The following is a 13,434-nucleotide window of genomic DNA, read 5'->3' on the forward strand; positions in this document are numbered from 1 at the left end:
CCTGATAAGGAAAATGGTGCTGCTGCAGAAAACTAACCTGGAGAATCTACAAGGGGCCAAAAAGAAGGAGGAGATGCCCATCCATAATATGTCCTGCCAAACTCCCAGAAACCTTGTGCTAGAATCCAGACTTGCAAGTACACAAGGAAGTACCCTTGTTGTTGTTTATTTGCTTAGTTGTGTCTGACTCTTTGTGACTGCAAAGAGTAGTCTGTAGCCTGTACAGGTGTAGCCTGCCTGCTTCTTCTGTCCAAAGAGTTCTCCAGGCAAGAATTTTGGAATGGGTTGCCATTTCCTTCTCCAGGGGACCTACCCAACCCAGAGATCAAACCTGTGTCTCCTTCAAGTCTCATGCATTGCAGGCAGATTCTTTATCGCTGAGCAACCTGGGAAAGCCTGGAAGGATCCTGAGTCAGACCAAATATGGGTACAAGCAAAAGCCAGAGACTATCTGGAAAGCTAACTTCATCACCATTAAACCTGAGACTGTGAACCACGTAGCAGAGCAGTTCTCCTGTTCCCTTACCCTGCTGCTCTCTGCCCAGGCACCCCTTACCAATAAAGCCTTTTGCTTTGTCAGTACACATGTCTCTTTAGACAATTCATTTCTGAGTGTTACACAAGAGCCCACTCTTGGGCCCTGGAAGAAGTCCCCATTCTGGTAACATATGCCCCATTCATTTCATAAGCTCTTTTTTTGTGTATGTGCATGATCCAAATATGGAATGAAAATGAGTGTGCAGCAAATTCTGGGTACCAGTTAAATAGCAAAGACACATGCAGTGGGGAAGAAACAGCCTTTGGCAGAATTGAGCCAAGAGTGGCTTTAGGCAAGTACTGCTCTAGGTTTTTAATTTTTACTCATTCTCCTGCCTTTTTAATGTAACAGACACCTAATCCCCTCTTGCTGCTCCCTCAACCCAATTTCTCCAGGCTTAGATGTACTACCTGTTCTTTGGCAGACAGCTACAAATACAAAGTCTAAGCATGTGTTTGCTCACTTAATTAATGTAAGCAACAGAGAACTAAATCTGAACTTTGGAAAAAGTCTGTTAATAAATGACTAATAATAGAATTGTCAGAATGTAGAAAGCAACACAGGGGAAAAACATCCCAGCGTTTGCAACAGCCCAGGAAAATGTTCTCTCGGCTTGTTTGCATCAGTGATTACGAACAATATGCTAAATCTGTACTTCAAAAGTCTATATATGACTATTATAAATCTGGGGCAAATGATCAAGAAACCTTGGCTGATAATATTGCCGCATTTTCCAGGTAAGAATATTTTTAAAATCATGTTTTAAAATTATACAAAAATATTCTATCAAAGTACAATCTTTCAGTTTTTTATTTTATTTTATTTATTTATTAATTTTTTTAAATAAAAATTTCACCAAATGAAAAAATACTATAGAATACACAGTTGTAAAAAGCTATATTAAGTTATTTTACAACTGCCTCAAACTGCAAAAAGAAAAAAACCCAATGCCATACCTAAGTTATTCCTCTCTCAAAATAATACCATTTATGTTACAAACCATGAGCACCCCATCAAAAGACGGGAACTGCTTTTGTTAGTTCATATATATATATGACTGTATCACTTTGCTATACACCTGAAACAAACACAACACTGTAAATAAAATATAGTACAATATAAAATAATAATGATGGTATGGACTTACTTGTTTAGATATTATGTTTGGAGAGGGGAAATTCAGGGGGCTGTGAGAAATATTGGGCTTTAAACTTGCTTGAAAAAAACTAACCCTAAATTTCCTCACTTGGAATTATGTGGATAATTCATTTAACTGTGTATAAAAATGCTGATAAATTCTGATGACTCCATTCTCTTTTTCTCTGACAGTCTAATTTATGGTGTAGGAAACTGTTAGTATTAAACAGGAGATAACTGTCTTATTTGGGCAAACCAGATCAGGTGGTTTCCTCAAATGTTCCCATCATGCTGGTTTTCCATTATCATTCATTTTGATTACGTTTTCTAAATTTTCACTTTAGATTCAAGTTTGTCTATATGGCATTAATCTTTCACTTTGTGGTTTCATCTCTCCTCCAAAGGGCTTCATCTCTCTTCCCAAATTAGTTTCATATTTCAAAGCCCAAGATGGTGGATGTCTCAGCTTATGCAGTTAGGAAATGGTTTATTTGCTGGAGCAGGGAGGGGAGCCCTCAATACACTATAGTCTATGGGGCTCATGCACCTTTAGTGAAGCCAGTAAATATTGTGGGCACTCATGGATGGTGGTAAACAAAAAAGGCAAGAAATATCCAGGTGAAAGAATCTGCCTTTCTTCCTGATTTCTGCTTTAGCCTAGAGCAAAATCACTCAAGCTCATTTTTTTTGCGTGTTTATTAGGAGAAATGAAATCATTCTAACCATGGTGGTTCCCAGCAAACAGCACCAAATCACCTACAAATCAGTGTAGGAGCCTGAGAGTGGGATGAAAGGCAGGGGGAGGCTTCCCAAACTCCTTCACATTGTCTCAGATCTTTCCTGGGACACAAATGAAATTTAATAAATGCTAGGCAAGAATACACAGAAGAACTGTACAAAAAAGATCTTCACAACCAAGATAATCACGATGGTGTGATCACTCACCTAGAGCCAGACATCCTGGAATGTGAAGTCAAGGGGGCCTTAGAAAGCATCACTATGAACAAAGCCAGTGGAGGTGATGGAATTCCAGTTGAGCTCTTTCAAATCCTGAAAGATAATGCTGTGAAAATGCTGCACTCAATATGGCAGCAAATTTGGAAAACTCAGCAGTGGCCACAGGACTGGAAAAGGTCAGTTTTCATTCTAATCCCAAAGAAAGGCAATGACAAAGGATGCTCAAACCACTGCACAATTGCACTCATCTCACACACTAGTAAAGTCATGCTTAAAATTCTCCAAGCCAGGCTTCAGCAATACATGAACCGTGAACTTCCAGATGTTCCAGCTGATTTTAGAAAAGGCGGAGGAACCAGAGATCAAATTGTCAACTTCCCTGGATCGTGGCAAAAGCAAGTGAGTTCCAGAAAAACATCTATTTTTGCTTCATTGACTACTCCAAAGCCTTTGACTGTGTGGATAACAACAAACTGTGGAAAATTCTGAAAGAGATGGGAATACCAGACCACCTGACCTGCCTCTTGAGAAACCTGTATGCAGGTCAGGAAGCAACAGTTAGAACTGGACATGGAACAACAGACTGGTTCCAAATAGGAAAAGGAGTACGTCAGGCTACACATTGTCACCCTGCTTATTTAACTTATATGCAGAGTACATCATGAGAAATGCTGGGCTGGAAGAAGCACAAGCTGGAATCAAGATTGCTGGGAGAAATATCAATAACCTCAGATATGCAGATGATACCACCCTTATGGCAGAAAGTGAAGAGGAACTAAAGAGCCTCTTGGTGAAAGTGAAAGAGGAGAGTGAAAAATGTTGGCTTGAAGCTCAACATTCAGAAAACTAAGATCATGGCATCTGGTCCCGTCACTTCATGGGAAATATATGGGGATACAGTGGAAACAGTATCAGACTTTATTTTTTGGAGCTCCAAAATCACTGCAGATGATGATTGCAGCCATGAAATTAAAAGACGCTTACTCCTTGGAAGGAAAGTTATGACCAACCTAGATAGCATATTAAAAAGCAGAGACATTATTTTGCCAACAAAGGTCCGTCTAGTTAAGGCTATGGTTTTCCCCGTGGTCATGTATGGATGTGAGAGTTGGACTGTGAAGAAAGCTGAGCGCTGAAGAATTGATGCTTTTGAACTGTGGTGTTGGAGAAGACTCTTGAGAGTTTCTCGGACTGCAAGTAGATCCAACCAGTTCATTCTAAAGGAGATCAGTCCTGGGTGTTCATTGGAAGGACTGATGCTAAAGCTGAAATTCCAATACTTTGGCCACCTCATGCGACGAGCTGACTCACTGGAAAAGACTCTGATGCTGGGAGGGATTGGGGGCAGGAGAAGAAGGGGACAACAGAGGATGAGATGGCTGGATGGCATCACCAACTCGATGTACATGAGTTTGAGTAAACTCTGGGAGTTGGTGATGGACAGGGAGGCCTGGAGTGCTGCGATTCATGGGGTCACGAAGAGTTGGACACGACTGAGCGACTGAGCTGAACTGAGATAGCTATGGCAAGGGAAATTGGCAAAGAGTGGAGCTGCTTAAACGATTTTCTCCAACTGCTATGGGATATTTCAGGTCCTTCAATGTTTTCTGCTCTCAGAAGTTGCCCCTACTTGGGCTCTTCTCAACTCTGTTCACAATTGATGTGGTTTGCCTATTCATAGTTTGCAGCACTTAAACCCAAATAGGTAATTTTAACCAAGAAAATCTCAGGGCCTTGGGAGGATAATGGAGTTGGCGTCCATCAGCATTCCTCAGGGCACAATGCTCAAGGGACGGCCTAGTCCATTTTTGCACAGCCTTCCTCACCCTTTAACACCCCTCACCACATGCTGGTTGGTTAATTACCTCACACATTAACTATCTCAGTGGTTTCGATTCGATACTACATGTTGAGGATAGAGTGAGCCAGGTGAAGAAAGTTCTTGTCCAGTGGAGCTTACGTTTCAAGGGATGCACATTGACCTTTGGTCTCCATAATGCTGGTGGTTGAACTGGTTCAAAATGGACCCAAAACAATTGGCCCAATGGGCATCTTCAAGATGGAGCAAAGGGATGTAGCAAACCAGACACCTCTTCAACCCCAGAAATTCTAGAAACCTTGTGAGACACAGAAGACTGTGGTGACTTCTGTGCAGCCTGGAAAAGCACCTCACAACTTCTGTGAATTACACAGGTAATCCCAGCAGTGGGTATTCCCAGCCTACTCAGCCTAAGTGTTGAGTGCGTAATTTAGGGACAGGACACAGGCAACGTGAAGGAGTTTTAAATGCCACCTTTTCTATGAACCTTGATCATTCTCTTTTGTTCAGCTTTAAAGGAGGGAAAAATGTACTAATAGACTCTTTTTCTTCTTCTGGAGGATAGAGGATTATTATCAACCACCTAAGGAAATTTTATTACAACACACATTGCCTGTCTAGCATCTCCAATCCTTTTTTGCTGTGTAACTTTCTGTTCCTATCCTGTATCATAAAGCTGATCACGTGGAGGTAAAATAGATGTTCTGCCAGGTGGTGGCTTTGGCTTGATGGGATAAAGGCAATCAATCTGAAAGCTCTCATTCTAATTCAAATGAAGATGACAAATCAAGCAAACCTCAGATAACCCGCTGTGACACAGGACAGAGTATTTTAAAGACAGTTGTGAGATTTATAGCCTCCCTATCCCAGGGGTATAGCAAATGGTGTGAATGCACAATGACACCTTTTATCTCTGCACCCAGCTCTGACAACCATGTTTTGGGGTTCTGGGGACACAGACTAGTTAGGTGACAAAGCAGTTGCTTGGAGATATTTTTGGGTAAGACTTGAGGCTGTAATACCATTGTGTCCACTTCCCACATTAAAAAAAAAAAAGTCAAATAGAACTACCCCAAAAACAGAGTTTCCTATTGCAATTATGATAGGAACAATGAAAAATGTCAGCTTGTTAGATTTCGTGTGACCTGACCTGATTGGAGTTAATTTTCAAAAGGATAGTTCTTAGATTCTCTTACACATTAACCAGGGTTATAGTGTTAGAAACACATTATCTTTCTCAACCATGGTCTGCACACATTTTGTGGCTTCTTGTGAAATTATCTGGGGGAATATGATTCTCCAATTTGGGTGTTTATCAGTCATGTGATATTAGTAAAGGGAGCTCATTGTCCCCAGTGCACTTAGTGACACTGAAAATTGCACGGATTTTTTCAAATAAGAGATGGTAAAAGTGACATCATTCCCTCTCTTAAATTTTCAAAGCAATATACATTCACCAGGGGCATTATTAGTGTTCTCATAGGTGTAAATGTCACAGAATCATTCAGCTACTTGGCACCACAGGTAAGCAAGCTGATGAAAAGCGGTTAATTGTCTCATTTTTTGAAAAGTCATATGGCAAGAGATCTCGTATCAGCTCCGTCACCTTCTCATCCTTTTCCCTCCTCATCATTTCTTCTCCCTCTTCTCTTCTCTTCATCTCCCTCCCTCTCCCCTTGAAATCTTTCACTCTCCCAACTTTGGACCTCAAGGCTCTGGTTTTTTTCTTGACATGTGTGGCAAACTACACACACATGCGGGCGCTCACACACACACACACTCACGCATTTCAGGAGATTCACAGGCCTTCTGAAACTTATCTACACATGGAGGCACTTCGAAAATGGCTTGACTGTTTAAATATATTTACCAGGGTGTGTTTTCTTCCGACTTAAATTTCTTCTTCCTTTACCAGGTGCCTCAGAAGTATGAATATTCCAGTTAAATGTTTTAAAGGTCTCTCAATATTGAGAAATGAATGGTAACAAATAAGATTTTAAAACTTGTAGCGTATTTTATATATACATATACACAATTTATGTATGTATATATATGTTATGCATTTTAAATGTCTAGAATAAGTAATTCATGTGGAGAAATTAAGATGCAACATGATCATCATTTTTATTGCTTAGTTGCTAAGTCGTGTTGGACTCTTTTGTGACACCATGGACTTGAGCCCACTAGGCGCCTCTGTCCATGGAATTTTCCAGGGAAGAATATTGGAGTCGATTGCCATTTCCTCCTCCAGGGAATCTTTCTGACCCAAGGATTGAATCCGAGTATCCTGTATTGGCAGGCAAATTCTTTTCCACTGAGCCATTTGGGAAGACACGATCATCTTACAGTACTTGTAAATCATTAATTCACTGTGTTGAGTTGGTGGGATTCAGTAACACCACAAAACTTCAAAGCTGGGTGATGAGTGGGTTTCTTCCTTCATCAATGTACTTCCTTTTGGAGACCTGATTTATGATAACATAAAATTGAGGCCCTTGTTGGATGTTAAAATGATTTCCACTTTTGCACCACTTCATTTAAGAAACCTTTGAAAAATCTTTATTATTCAGTTGGTTCAATTGTTTTGTCAATCTTCATATTTTTTCCAAAGTGGAAGTCCCATAAAAGCAGAGTCCAAGGTTGTAGTAAGCTAGTGTTATGCAAGATTGTGAAAAAATAACTTAAATTGGGGATGAGATCAGGTGGGGCTTGCAGAACAATTGGAATTACCTGACAAGGTTAGTTGTAATTGCTCTTTGGAACATTTCAAAATGTGAAGGACTTTTTAGAAAGCATACATTTCCCATGCCATTGATCTCATCTAATTTGGTCTAGGAATTGCATTTTTGTGCTGTTGGTTGATGCCTCTGTAATGTCATCCTCAGGGCAGGAAATTATATGTGTTGGAAACAAGAACACAGTTATTAAAGTGACTTTGCCACCTCGTGGACAAGCACAAAATTGCTGCCTGTAGAGGAAAGGGTTGAGCCTTGCCTGATTCAAGGGGAACACGAAAATGTTCCTTCTGACACACAAACACACACACAGCTGATGCCCTGCAGCTCTGTGTGTGCTATTCATAAAAGCCTCCATTGTTTTCTCAGCTCTAAGTAAATATTAATGCCTTCCAAGGCCAGCATGCCAACGGCTGCTATTAAATCTTTTTCTCTCATTCTAATAATATACTTAGAGATGACTGGTAGTAAAAATTCTCTTCAAGGCTTCTGCATCTCCCCATTCAGAATGGAGATCAAAGAATCATGCTGTGAGGGTCAGTTGAGAAGAAAAGTCTTCCAGCAGCAGAGCATGTGGTGTGACAAAAAATCAAGACAATTATGTTGTTCAAAGGAATTGCAGGGAAATCACCACTACACTTCTTTATTATGTTTTGCAGGGGTTGGATGTTTTTACTTTATTATGTGAGGAAAGATTATATTACAGACCCTTAGCTATTCCTCAAAGCAACATTAAGGCAGAATTTCTTCTTCCGCTGGAGGAAGTAGGCTTCAATTAAGTCTTGGGAGGTTCCATTTATTTTGGTGACTCTGTTACTAAATCACACTTCACTGTATTAATGAAAATCTTGATCTATCTGGAAGCAGAATTAAATCTACGCTCTGAAAGGTGAGTGCTAGTTAGGTATATATGCATGTGTACTCACAGGTTTATTGCCTTAGTGCTCATGAGAAATTGGAGCTATATTTTCTTCAGTTTTAATCAATTACTAATGAGGAGAAAATAATCCTGAACAAATAGGAGATATAAATTTTGCAGAGAGAAAATAGAACTAGTTTTCCTGTAAATTTTACTAGTTTGTTTCTTGGTTTGTTGGTAACTTGCATTGCTACACAAAAGAACTGCAGAAAAAGTAATTTAAGATAATGGTTGCTGCTGCTGCTAAGTCACTTCAGTCGTGTCCGCCTCTGTGTGACCCCATAGATGGAAGCCCACCAGGCTCCCCCGTCCCTGGGATTCTCCAGGCAAGAACACTGGAGTGGGTTGCCATTTCCTTCTCCAATGTGTGAAAGGGAAAAGTGAAAGTGAAGTCGCTCAGTCGTGTCCGACCCTTAGCGACCCCACGGACTGCAGCCTACCAGGCTCCTCCATCCATGGGATTTTCTAGGCAATAGTACTGGAGTGGCTTGCCATTGCCTTCTCCGAAGATAATGGTTAGGGGTCAAAAATTCCTTAAGTCAAAAATCCCAGTCTCTGCCAAATAACATTTTTGGGGAAAATGCTCAATTAAACTAAAAAAATCCCACCTTCCCTTACTGTCATACTTCAATGGATAAAGAATTCAGATCAAGGATTTTGAAGAAACCACATCATAATTTTATAAGCAATTGCCTGAAGCTACTGTCTGTAAGAAAAAAAAGAACAGTTGATGTAGACATAGGATATCTTCTTAAACTCTAATCTAATCCCCATGCCATTCTATACTGCCTTCAAAAGGGCTTGGAAGAAGTGAAATGAAGGCTATGTTCATACAGAAACCTTTCAGTGAATGCTTATGGTGGCATTATTTATTATCACCCCAGGTTGAAAGATTCCAAATATCTCTTATCTTGAGAATGGATAAACTGTGCTACATTTTTACAAGGGAATACTCATCATCAACTGAAAAGGACAATTATTGATGCTTGAAGCAATATGGATGAATCCAAAAGTATTAGGCTAAGTTAAAGAAAAGTGAAAGTGAAAGTCATTCAGTCATGTCTGACTCTTTGCCACCCCATGGACTATATGGTCCATGGAATTCTCCAGGATAGAATACTGGAATGGATAGCCGTTCCCTTCTCCAGGGGATCTTCCAAACCTAGGAACTGAACCCAGGGCTCCCATTTTGCAGGTAGATTCTTAACCAGCTGAGCCACATCCCAAGCCTGACTCAAAATGCCGTATACTAGAGTTGACCTTTGAATATGGATTTGAACTTAGCAGTTGTACATATACATGGATTTTTTTCACTGAAAAGGTAGTGCATGACCTGCTTGAATCTGTGGATGTGAAACCAGAGATCTGGAGGATACAACTGTAAATTGTAACAGATTTTCCATGTGCAAAGCATTGACCCACCCCACTACCCCTGCCTTGTTCAAGGATCAATTATATATAATTTCAGGACTAACTATATATGATTCCATTTTTTATGATATTCTTGCAAAGTAAAACTATAGGAACAAAAATAATGATCAGAGGATGTTAGGGGATTTGTTGAGGGAGAGTTTCACTGCAAAAGGAAATGGGGCAATTTTTCAGGATGGTTGAACTCTTCTAGATCTTGATTGTCTGGATATTCAAATGCATTTCTCAAAGAGCAAAAGGCTGTAAACTCAAATGGGCGACGTCTAAGAATTGTACTTGACTAAGAACAATAACTTGAGAAGTTTATTATTAATCTTATTGATAACGTTCCATCTTAACAAGCATTAAAATTGCCTAATTTCCTTGAGCTTTGTGAAGTAATTTGCTTGCTGGGAAAAGTACAAGAATGTCTTCTTTTTCTAACTCAAATGCTTTTGAAATTCTGAAACCTTTTCTCCACCCTCCCCCAAATTCTAGGTGGAAGCTATATCCAAGGATGCTCCGGAATGTTGCTGAAATAGACTTGTCGACTTCTGTTTTAGGGCAAAAAGTCAGCATGCCAATTTGCGTTGGAGCCACTGCCATGCAGTGCATGGCTCATGTGGATGGGGAGCTTGCAACGGTGCGAGGTAGGAAGAAGGTTCTCACTCAAAGGACGGAAACAAACTAACATTTAGTGACTGTCTTCTCTGTATGCATCAAGCAAACACTTCCCTGCATGTTTTTATACTCACAATAGTTAAGCTCATTGCTGCTGCTGCTGCTGCTAAGTCACTTCAGTCGTGTCTGACTCTGTGTGACCCCATAGACGGAAGCCCACCAGGCTCCCCCGTCCCTGGGATTCTCCAGGCAAGAACACTGGAGTGGGTTGCCATTTCCTTCTCCAATGTGTGAAAGGGAAAAGTGAAAGTGAAGTCGCTCAGTCGTGTCCGACCCTTAGCGACCCCACGGACTGCAGCCTACCAGGCTCCTCCATCCATGGGATTTTCTAGGCAATAGTACTGGAGTGGCTTGCCATTACCGGCATAGAAATGCTTGTTCTTGAACGTCCTGCTCTTCTACCTTCTAGATGTATTTATTACTTTAGCAAGATACTCTTTGTGCTTCAGTTTTATTAGCTGTAAAATGGGGATAAAAATAATACCTACCTCCCTGGATTACTGTAAGGATTAACTGAGTTTTCACAGACAAAATACCAGTGCCTGGCATGGAGTAGTGGCTCACTGACTTTTATTCATATTGTGAGTATTAATATCAACATCTCAAAAAATTGAGGTCTGAGAAAGGGACTCACCCATGGTGACACAACTAGGCAGTACAGAGGTGGACTCAACTTCACATCTACCTGATTTTCAAAGCTCTTTTTGCTTCCCCTAAACCCACATGATTCTCACTGTCAAAGAGCAAATACTGTGACTTGGTTGGTTGTGTTTTCTGCCATAGTTTGTTTATGGATGGGTTATATTCCCCAAAATAGAGTGTTTTCAACTGCCTTAAGAGGGAATAATGAGAAATTCAAATATGAAATCCAGAAATTCCTAATTAGGGGTAATTTGTCAACTTCCCAGTTGCTAGCAACTATGGATATTTGAAATGGTATGTGCAGTGGTAAATCTCCCCACATTCTGCTTCAGAAGCATGTATATAAAAAAAGTTGGTAACAAATTTTATCTGATTTTTGTTTTTATGCTAAGGAAAGCAGATAGGAGAAGGAAATGGCAACCCACTCCAATATTCTTGCCTAGAGAATCCCATGGCCTGGCAAGCTACAGTCCATGGGGTCGCAAGGGTCAGACATGACTTAGTGACTAAACCAAGGAAGGCAGGAAATCCAGGACCAAAGAGCAGGAACTAAATACTATTTTTAAAGCATTTTAATTCTAAGAATTAAGGATCTTGTGAATTTACTTTCCTCCTTGAAATATGTTCCACAAACTACTGCTTTGAATATCAGCCTGACACAGTGAGATTGTGCTGGGAAGATTTAGGTCTTTAATTTTACAGACTAGTGACCCTTGGAGCCCCAACCATTTGTCTACAGTAATCCTGAAATATGGAGAGAGAGAAGGGAAAAAAAAGAGAACTGGTATTGGTCTACTTAAAGTTTGGATAAGAGAGAACTTCCCAAGCATATTGTAGGCCACAAACAGTAAAACAAAAGCAAACAAGTCAACGCATACACAAAAATGGAAATTTCCACACTCTCAAATTTCTATAAAAGCTTAATACAAATGGTTAACCAAAATGAATTGAAAAAATACGAGACTGAAAAAGGTTAATGTCCTTCCCATGTAAAGAGCTTTATGTGTGAATAATAAAATAACATATAACCCCCAATACTTTGGCCACCTCATGTGACGAGCTGACTCACTGGAAAAGAGTCTGATGCTAGGAAGGATTGGGGGTGGGAGGAGACGGGGATGACAGAGAATGAGATGGCTGGATGGCATCACTGATGCCAACTCAATGGACATGAGTTTGAGTGAACTCCGGGAGTTGGTGATGGACAGGGAGGCCTGGCGTGCTGTGATTCATGGGGTCGCAAAGAGTCGGACACGACTGAGCAACTGAACTGAACTGAACTGAACCCCCAAATGGAGGAAAAGATATAAATGAAAAAATTCAAATAGGACATTCACAAATGGAGACACAAAAATGGCCAATAAACATATTAAATATATACAATTTTTTACCATACCCATAATTATCAAATAAATGTAAATTATAATACTTTGTTTTATGAATATCAAATTATTTTAAGATTAGACAGTGGGATGAGGTTATGTGCATGTTGAAAATGTGTATTTTTAAGTACTGGTAGGAGGAGTATAAAGTGGAATAATCTTTCTAGAAAATAATTTGGCACTGTGTATCAAAGCTTTAAAAATACCAATTCCATGTGATGCTATAAATTTCCTCTAGGAATTCCAAGGAAATAATTATGATTTTGAGGAATGACATTTTTTCATGATTTTTTATGCCTGTTATTATTATTTTTTAAGTATTTGCCTATTTGGCTGTGTCAGGTCTTAGTTGAGGCATGAGGGATCTTTTGATGCAATGCAGATTTGCAATGCAATTGCAATGTGGGATCTAATTCCCTTAGCAAGGATGAAAACCAGGCCCCCTGCATTGGAAGTGTGGAATCTTGGCCACTGGACCACAAGGGAAGTCCCATTCCTGTTATTTTTAATAAGAAAAAAGTTAAGAAAATCACTCAAATGTCCCAGAATTAGAGATTGGTTGCAAAAAAAAAAGGATGCATAAAAAATGGGGTAAACATTTAAAAATTATATGAAAGGAAGAGTTGACTGGCATAGAAATACATTGCAATATAAGAATTTTTAAAAAGCAGCTATAAACAATAGTAAGGTCCTAGAATATATTTATTTTTGAGGATCAAGAATGTAGACCACATTTTACAAATTTTTATTTGTGGGTTATGGATATTCTGACTATAGAATCAGATGTGACTCTATAACCTTCTTATTTTTGGTCCATATGTATAGAATTTTCTTTGAATTAGAAGAGTGCAATAAAAGCTAAATTTAAAATAAGAGAGAAAACTGGAGAAGGTACCATGGAGAGAATGGATGAGAATGGAAGGAAGCGAAGAAGGCAATAAGCAAAGCTTATTGAATTGATAAAACACCCTAAAGCTGCAAATTATTTTTACATAAATTACTATATTTGCTATTTGACAGGTGTCACTGTCTCCGATAGGTGAAGAGCTGGTTCCATACAGAGCAGGTTTTCATAGTTAGTAATTAATAGGACTTATTCCCCAACTCACTTCTGATGATTCCAAGGTCACTACTCCTTTTTTCTGGGAGTAAGGTGGGAAGAAAAATGAGAAGAAAGCTTACTTAGAAACTACTTTGACAGCCTAGGCATGACT

General features: G+C 39.6%; 1 protein-coding gene across 1 annotated transcript in view; it reads left to right on the forward strand.

Moving 5' to 3' along the window:
- The first annotated feature begins 1,138 nt into the window (after positions 1-1,138).
- HAO1 (hydroxyacid oxidase 1) overlaps positions 1,139-13,434 on the forward strand; it is a 60,331-nt gene continuing 48,035 nt past the window's right edge. The window contains exons 1-2 of the mRNA XM_055424985.1: positions 1,139-1,275; positions 10,014-10,165. Coding sequence (XP_055280960.1) covers positions 1,139-1,275; positions 10,014-10,165 — 289 coding nt within the window. The remainder of the gene's footprint in view (positions 1,276-10,013; positions 10,166-13,434) is intronic.

The sequence above is a fragment of the Moschus berezovskii genome, chromosome 15, assembly GCF_049115385.1.
Source record: "Moschus berezovskii isolate FMDL1 chromosome 15, NW_MosBer_1.0, whole genome shotgun sequence".
In the NCBI taxonomy this organism is placed as follows: domain Eukaryota; kingdom Metazoa; phylum Chordata; class Mammalia; order Artiodactyla; family Moschidae; genus Moschus; species Moschus berezovskii.